The sequence below is a fragment of the Trypanosoma conorhini genome, assembly GCF_003719485.1.
Source record: "Trypanosoma conorhini strain 025E chromosome Unknown Tco_14.4_contig_00178, whole genome shotgun sequence".
In the NCBI taxonomy this organism is placed as follows: domain Eukaryota; phylum Euglenozoa; class Kinetoplastea; order Trypanosomatida; family Trypanosomatidae; genus Trypanosoma; species Trypanosoma conorhini.
In genome coordinates, this window is record NW_021704266.1 from 8,927 (window position 1) to 17,121 (window position 8,195).

At 55.4% G+C, this 8,195-nt stretch overlaps 4 protein-coding genes across 4 annotated transcripts in view, besides 4 other annotated features; all 4 read right to left on the minus strand.

Annotated features, from left to right (window-relative positions):
- The first annotated feature begins 23 nt into the window (after positions 1-23).
- Positions 24-53: a microsatellite.
- Positions 54-263: 210 nt separating this feature from the next.
- Positions 264-295: a microsatellite.
- A 63-nt stretch (positions 296-358) lies between these two features.
- Tco025E_03769 (uncharacterized protein) lies at positions 359-1,495 on the minus strand (the record flags this gene model as incomplete). The annotated part of the gene is made up of 1 exon (XM_029370687.1): positions 359-1,495. The coding sequence occupies one exon, from the start codon at positions 1,493-1,495 to the stop codon at positions 359-361; it is 1,137 nt and encodes a 378-aa protein (XP_029229186.1).
- Positions 1,496-1,651: 156 nt separating this feature from the next.
- Positions 1,652-1,681: a microsatellite.
- Positions 1,682-2,116: 435 nt separating this feature from the next.
- Positions 2,117-2,133: a microsatellite.
- A 109-nt stretch (positions 2,134-2,242) lies between these two features.
- Tco025E_03770 (importin 7) lies at positions 2,243-5,473 on the minus strand (the record flags this gene model as incomplete). The annotated part of the gene is made up of 1 exon (XM_029370688.1): positions 2,243-5,473. One exon carries the CDS (start codon positions 5,471-5,473, stop codon positions 2,243-2,245), a length of 3,231 nt encoding a protein of 1,076 aa, XP_029229187.1.
- A 435-nt stretch (positions 5,474-5,908) lies between these two features.
- Tco025E_03771 (uncharacterized protein) lies at positions 5,909-7,618 on the minus strand (the record flags this gene model as incomplete). The annotated part of the gene is made up of 1 exon (XM_029370689.1): positions 5,909-7,618. One exon carries the CDS (start codon positions 7,616-7,618, stop codon positions 5,909-5,911), a length of 1,710 nt encoding a protein of 569 aa, XP_029229188.1.
- A 290-nt stretch (positions 7,619-7,908) lies between these two features.
- Positions 7,909-8,195, minus strand: part of Tco025E_03772 (uncharacterized protein) — a gene marked incomplete at both ends in the record, with an annotated part of 7,656 nt that continues 7,369 nt past the window's right edge. The window contains one exon of the mRNA XM_029370690.1: positions 7,909-8,195. This exon is cut by the window's right edge and continues 7,369 nt beyond it. Within this exon, the coding sequence (XP_029229189.1) occupies positions 7,909-8,195 (287 nt within the window).

Here is an 8,195-nt window from a genome sequence, read left to right on the forward strand (position 1 = left end):
GAGAAAAAAAACACAATGAGGAAAACAACAACAACAAATGAAGAACAAAAACATGCACGACAAATACACGCAAAAATAAATACAGTGAGACTTGTGCGTCTGTAGAAAAAAGAACGAAATGAGACAGCAGCTCTTCACAGCAGCACGTTCCAGCAACAACAGCAACAACTGCACATCTTTCCAACTTCCATACTTCTATTTTTTTTCTTCTAAATATTCCCACTGTGTTTTATCTTCGAAGATTTGCTAAGTTGACCAAAAATTTTTCATTTTGCTTTGCTTTGTTTTTCTTTTGTGGAAGCGCTATAAATTTGTTCTATTTTTCTACATACATGCACATATAGTTCATTTCGATCAATTAGTATAGTCTCGGTGTACGTGAGTAAATGAAGATGACATTATCTTCAAGGGCCTTCTTTGCTAACTGCATGCGGTGAGGAACATCTTCGGAAAGAATAGGTCTAGTGCGGGGCCGTGGGGCAGTTTCAGTGGGTTTCTGTTGCTGCTGTGGCTGTGGCTGTGGCTGTGGCTGTGGATACGGTTTGTATTGGTACTTTTGTTTGCATTCTGTTGGTAGCGAGACTCGTTTATTCCCTGCCTCTGGGGCCACCGGACTTCTCTCAGCCGCCTCATTGGGCGGCGTCTCGGGCACTTCGGAAACAGCAATTTCCTCAAATGGACTCCATACCACGCCACGATGCTCACGCCGTTGAATCAACCTTCGGTCAGTGTCTCCATTAAACCAAACTACATGACCCGTCCTCAAATGCATGGCGTGCTGGGCAATATACTCCATAAAGTCTTTTGGCATCCGATCCTCTGACAGATTTGCACCTAACAAGTTGACGGAAGGCATTTGAGGTGTCTTCTTCTTGGATTGAGGCGGTGCGCTGGGGCCCAAGCCGCCCTCCGTACTTCCAAGAGGCCCCTCGAGCCCTTGGGACCTTTCAGACAGCCTTCTCGGCACCGGACTGTTTCCCCCACTGTTGCCATCCTCCTGTGTTTCACACGTGGGACGAACGGTACTGCGCTTCCCAGTGTTAGTGGAGCTTCTTGGGGACCTGGATGTTCCACCAAGCGCGGTTTGCATGGAAGGAGATACTTGGCCACTCTTCGTGGCCTCTTCCTGCCCATTTGCGGGTGGCAAGGATCCCTGCGCCGGCAACTTTCTCGGGTTTGGTAGATACTTGGACGGCATCAGACAACTAGAGACTGGCACCGGCGGTGGCTGCGGCGCCCCTACCTTCTTCTCATCTATACTTCGCCTTCTACCACTATCTGGGAATAACGAGGCCGACACACACCCCCCGCTGCCACGCGTTGCGGCAGTGACGCCGGGCGTGGCGGGGTCGCTTGACCTATCCAACTTGTTAGCTGGGGGCTTCGATTGACATCGCGGCCTGCCTGCTATGTTGGCTGGGCGCACTTTAGTGCACGTCAGTTTCGACCGCGTTGACGGCCAGTGATCCCTGTACCGTGTGACGGCGCTGCCCATCGGCTACCCCGCCCCCGCGCCCCTTCGCGCACCGGCGCTAAGCCCTAACACCACTCCCTCCCTACCCCCGTGATCTCGCACCTTGCTTTTGGGCGTACCGTTCCGCCGCTGAGGACCACGCCTTCCAAGAGGATCAAAAACGGTAAAGAAACGACGCACGCCCACCAAAGCACACGCACACACACAGAGACGCGCGGAAAAACAAACAAACAAAATGGAATATATCCACGTCCCTTGAGGTGCGTGGGCGTGTTGGGTGTTCCGCAACTAACTGCTCCTCCGCTGAACTGAGGGGAAACAACAAGAACAACAAAGGAAAAAAAAAAAGGAGGAACCGACGCATGCACGGATCAGCAGCAGTCACCTCCGCTGGGGAAGCATGCGCAAGGTGGGTACGGAGACACATGCATACCGACATTTCATCGCAACTTAAACCGAACACTTTCCAACCAGTAATGGGGAGCTTAGTTGATCACAGTTAATTAAACGCAGGCGTTCACCTTCATGTAGGGCCACATCTCTCTTTGCTATATATAAATATATATGTCGCATAGAATAGTAGAGCTGACCCCAGCTTTCGCTTCGTTACCTCACATCTCACTCGCTTATTCGCCTTCATTCTATATATATATATATATCTCATTCACTCACTTACCCACTGCTTTGCTCCACTTCCTCGTCGCATTCGTTTCTCCCTCTACTGGTCTTCCGTCCCCTGGTCTGCCGGAAACTTCGCTTCGCACCTCTTTACGACGTCGCTGCAGTGACGGAGCGGGCGGCGTGCTCCGCGTCCATCGCAAGGTCCAACTCCTGCACCAGTTGCCGGTAGCGCAGCGCGGTGGCCTCGGCGTCACGGAACTCCTGCAGCGACTTGGAGAGGGCAGTTTGAAGGTGCCGCTGCACGTCACCGCCGAGGCACGTCGCCTTTGCGGCCCACTGCAAAAATAGCGTCACTTCGCACACGTCGTCGATGGGGCTTTCGTAGTCGTCCCCCTCGTCCTCACGGTGACCGATTTCCTCTTCGCCCAATTCCTCGTCATCGCTGCCGCCGTCGGCGTCGTCGTCGTCGGTGGTCGCCACGTCGCTGCCGTTGGCGACGCCGAGCACGTCCTCGTCGTCGAGGTCCACGTCACAGACATCCTCCACCTCGACGCCCTGCCGCACCTTCTCCAAGTTGCCCGCTGCAATGCGGCAGCGCGACGCCAGGAGGACGTCGTTGGCGAAGACGCAGTGCTGAACCAGAGCCAGCGTCGGAGAGAGGTAGGCGTCGAAGGCGGCCAGATTTGTCCCACTGCTGCCTCCGCCGTCGGCGAAAAGGTGCTCCAGGAGGGCGGTCATCCCCAAAACGATGACCTTGCGGGTTAGAATAGAGAGATTCTCGACAACCTCGCTCGCCGCGTCATGCTTGCGCTTCTTTCTGCCCTTGGCGACCTTGGCAGGGTGGATGGCGGCGCGAAAGAAATGAAAGAGTGCATCGAAAAACTGCGGGTAGGCGTTGCGGCTGGCTAAGATCTGCAGCGTTGCTGCGGCATTGTAGTAAAAGGCATCCATCAATGCCGCAATGATCCAAATCTGCAGCCGCACCTCGCCTTGGCGAATGGAGTCGTCTGCGAGGGCCCGCAGAAGCAAGGTGACGAAGCGGGGGAGGTGCGCGTCAAACAGGCCCGGTGCCGCCTCTGCGTGTTTCGCCTGATGCAGCATCGCCTCAATCAACTGGGGCACGGCGATCTGATCTTCGACGCCGGCGAGGCAGTGGAACAGCACCTTCTCGCAGGCCTGGTAGGTTGCCTCCATCAGCTGGGCATTCTGCAGAAACTCTGCCGTCCCGTTTGAGATGAAACTGTCAAGCACCTCCTCAATGGCAACGAAAAAATCCACGCCAACACCGGAGTCAACGGACTGAAACAGCAAGGGAAGCACATCCCAGCACTCCGGTGGGATAGGCTTAGAAAAATTGACGACATTCAACAAAATCGCGAGCGTATTTTCGATAAATTCAAAATCGTCAGGATGCTCCAAAACGTTCTTCGCCAATAACAGCAGGTCAGGCCTCAGGCTACAGAAAACCTCCATATGGTGACGTGAGGCCTGGACGATGGTGTTCAATGCGTTCAACAAGGCACAGGCACTCAGCTCTGTGCGCCAGTACTGTGATAAGTGCTCGTCTTCCATCGCGGCCTCCTGCTGCGCCAGGTCAAATGCCGTTGCCAAAAAGTGTTGCACGAGCGTCTTGCCAATTTTTCCGAGCACGGAAATGAGTTCGGGCGCGAAGTGCTCCACCAGGTAAAGCAGGGCGGTGGGCACAAAGGAGGTTTGCACGCGGTTAAGGAAACTAATGCATTCCTCCACCAGCGGCACAAGGATTGGCCGAATGTACGGAAGTGCCCGCTTCATCTCCAGGAAGGTGCAAAGGGCATCAATGGCGCCCAGCCGAATTCGCGAATCGCCATCCTGCACTAGGGAGGAGACTATTTGTGTGAAGGCAGCAAAGTCAGCCTCGGCAGGGATGGGGGCCTTGGAATACCGCTGACACGCCACAAGGGCTTTGCAGCGCAGCGGGGCGTAGGGAACGGTGGGTGCAAGGCGCGGGGTCACAAATGTAACAAGCACCTGCGCCATTTGCGTCTCCCAGATCTCAGGAACGCGCCGTAAGTGGCGTCTCAGCACCGATAAGAGATGCAGATAGCCAAACGTTTGCGGAAACGTCTCATCATTGTCCTCGCGCGAGAGACCCGCTATGAGGAAGTCAATGACCCTCTGCAAGCAGTCCTCGTGGAAGTCTTTGTTACCCTTGACAAGCGCCACAATCGCGTTGGATGCCGCCTGCCGCTGCGAAACCTCGCCTTGATCAAACCCCTCCTCCATCATGTACTGCGCAAATTCCGAGAGATCACCGTCGTCGGCAAACGCCGGCTCATCCTCCTCGCTGAAGCACAAGTATGGAAACAAAAGTGACTCAACCACGGGCATCAGCTGCGGGAGTAGACACTGCTGATAAAGCGTCTTGTCCAAGGCGCAGAGTTTGATATAGCGTATGGCGTACATGTCAGCCTTGCGGTTTCCGTCACGCTCTCTAGAGGTCGAGGCGTACTTCAACCACCTTTGCCACACTCCAAGAAAGGCTGAAGCATGCGCCGCAAGAAAGCGCTTGGCAACAGGCGCGGGATTCTTCTTCCTTGTTGCATCGTTCAACACAGAAAAAGAAATCATGGCAATTTGTTTGAGGCAACCAACATATGCCTCGTACGCCTTCTGCGACCCGCTCGCCGCTGCCCCAGAGGCCGAGACAAAGTGACGCTCCGGATACTGGGCCATCTCGTGGAACCACGCATCCAGCGCCTCCGCGGGGAGGGCTTGCGCTTTATTTCCCTGCAGCGCCGTCTCCACAACGCCGTTCATAATTTTCAGCACAATGTGGTCCACCTGCGGCTCCCCGTACGAGAGAAACGAGGGAAGGGCCGAAATAAGACAGCTGCAAACCGTGAGCTTCATAGGCAGCGGCTCCAGTCCTGGGGTCTTAAACCTCTTGACGAAGACGTACAACATACCCAATGCTGCCATGGCGTGTTCAACGGTAACGCCTGCCCTCTCCCGGCTGATCTCCGGCATAAGCTGCGGAAGATAATTCCACTGAAAGGAACTGACGATGCTGGCCACGCAGGTGTGGATAATCTTCTGATGCGTCGACGGCACGTGGAAGGCGCCGTTGTAAAGGAGGGACTTTACTTCCTCCAACACGCCAGGGGCGGCGGAGAACTGCTCATCGTCCAAGGTCTCCATAATGCAATTCTTGGCGTAGATAAGCGCGGAAAGGCTTTGCCCCGCCGGCAACGCCGGATCCGTTCCCGCCCGCAATAGCGTCACGAGAAGCCGCGGGCCATCGGGAGATTTTATTGCGCCCTCCAACTGCGCCGTTGCCGCCGTGCGCTCCTCTTTGCCCCCATTGTACGCAACTGAGAGCAGCTCCAGGACGTCCATCGCCGCTGCCCGACTTCCCTACACTACCTGGATAAAACCCGCGGTAGCGGCCAAAACAAGAAGCCTCCTCGTGCAGACGCCGCAACGGCAGAAATGAATAAGCCCAAAGGAGGGGGAAAAAAACAAAAACACAACGAGCAGTTTCAAACACAAGTAACACGTCTAAAGAACATTTTTGTTGTTGTTGTGTTTTCTTCGCTTTGGAGTAGGCGATAATGACGACTTTGCAAACACTACAAAAAATAAAGCCCGCCTTCTTTTTTCACAGGAATCTTCGTCAACGCCTCACCGCTTGCGATGACAATTTAAAAGAGTAAAGCAAGAAAAAAACAACGAAAAAAAAAATAACATTTTACGTTGCTCTTCACATGTACACCGAGGAACAGACAAATAAACAGACCACGAGAGAGTTCCAGCATGACGGCACTTGCAAAATTACGCCATGAAATTCTTTGTGCCAACAGCTATGAATGCAGCCGTCCTTGGCGTCTTGTTGTAGGGTGAAGTTTCTTTCGGCATTGCGGGGTCGAAGGCTGTCAGAAGACTTTGACGAGCCCTTCGGACGGACTCATGGAGGGAGGAGGCCTGTTGCGCGTTACTCCCGGGCAGTGGCCCCGTAATTGAATCAGACACGCCCGCTAAAGGTTGACCACTGGACACCCTGAGAACGCCACGCCCCTCGAGCGGTGACTGAGGGCACGACATATATTTGTTTGCGGTTCCCACTGACAGCGATGCCTCAATGTTCTCCTGGAAGTGGCCGCGTTGAAGTTTGTCCTGTATAACGGGGAGCAGTGGCACGCCATTATGCAGGGTTCGAACCGGACCTGCGTACCGCCGCATCGCATCTGCCTCCCCCGCTTCACCACTGGACGTCTTCTGCACCCACGGCAACTTCTGCCGACTAGACTCTGCACCAGTTTTGGCGACACCTCTCACAACGTTCAAGCCTTCTCGTTGGGGGTGGAGGCCGCAGCCGCCTTCCTCCTCGCCGCGTTGCCTCACTTCTCCCATGTTCAACGGGGCTCCAAGCAGGGGGACGGTGACGGCCTCATCGGCGGTTTGTGGCAAACGCACCATCAAAGTTGGGGCCTCCCCCGCTCTGCTTCCCTCACACAGGAAGAATGGAACCTTGGTGTTCACCCGGATGCACTCGACAGCTCTACGAAAACGGTCTTGGGTGAGGAGCCTCTTTTCACGCAGGTCAGCAAGCCACCGAAGGAGGGCAACAATGTCCTCCGTCTCTTCTTCGTCGTCGTCTTCTTCTTCTTCCTCCTCCTCCACCTCAACTGCTTCTTTTTCCTCACCCTTTTCTTCCTCTCCCTTTACTTTTTCCCCCGCTGCTTCTTCCCCCACTATCCCCTTCTTCCCTCGTTTGGACTTTCTGGCGCCGAGTGGGGGCGCCGGCACGCCACTCCCTGCGGATCTCAAGGACCTTCGAATTGGTCCAGCACTCGCGACACGCACGTGTTCTTGCAGAACAGCGTCGTCCTGTAGTACAGTGTCCCCAAGGATCCCAAGCAGTGCCCGACCCTTCTTGGTCAGAGTGGGAGAAGCGGGATTTTCAACAGCGTAACCTGCTTCATAACCGCGGCTCCCAGAAGACTGAGAAGAACTGCTATTGCCATGGTTATCACCGTTCCTGTTAGAAGCGCTATTGCTGTGACTTGCGAGAGAGCCATGCAAGGATGACCTCATTACCCTGGGAAAGCGCACAATTTCAAGCTCATCCGTTTCAACCGGCTGGTACCTCATCTTGCTTTCCTGTTCCAATGCCTGTGCTTCATCATTGGTTTTGGAGTGGGGCATGTTGGCCTCTGTGAGCCGCCGTGCTGGAAAACGCAAGTTTACGCGTTCACAGGCGTCTCTGGTCGTTGCCTGTGTTACCACGTCGTCATACCAAAGTTCCGCTGGGGAGCCTGCATCACCCCTGGGTTCACCCGCGCTGCTTGTGAAATCAGAGGCACGCTTTGAGGCTCGCCGACTTTCAAAAGCTGCGTCAGCCAAATTGTCGCCGCTAGGGCGTGGATTCGTCGTGCGAGCCCGAGTCAAGGAAGATTGCGCTGCTTCCCCCCCTTGTGTTGAATGCAAACGCTCTTCTGCTGTTCCCTTCTCGGCTTGCCTGCGTGCTTCAGTCGTCACCATCCGTTTGGCAGGAGCAACTGCGCCGTCGGGCGATTGAACCGCAGACGCCGCGTCTCCCACCTCACCCACCCCGCGTTTGCTGCTCGGGAACGTCGGCGACGGTCCTGCCCTGGACGTCGATTTCCCCACTGCCCCGGCAGCTGCCGCCAATCGTGTGCCTCCACTGTGGCCCGCTGACCCTGGTGGAGAATGCACAAAATAAGAGGAGGCCACCGGATCCCGCGTCCCCGCATGAGCGTGGGCGCTTCCGTGTGGCAAACCGCTCTCAGACTTCTCGGCCAATGCAGCACTTAGGCTCCCTGTATTGCTCTCTGAGGGCGATGGCGTTGCCTTCCGCTTCCGACCTGTCTTTGCGGCCCTTCTGGAGTCCGGTTTTGTGGGCTTCTTCCGTTCCACTGTGCCCCGCAGTTCCGCTTCGTCAGCAACCGCTCCTTCGGCGGCAACTGCTTCTTCGGCGGCAACTGCTTCTTCGGCGGCAACTGCTTCGTCTTCGTGGCCCTTCTGCTGCAGTATGTGACAAGGGCCTTCTTTCCCCGAATTTGACGCGTCGATCGGTTGCCCGGCGTCGTCACCGCTT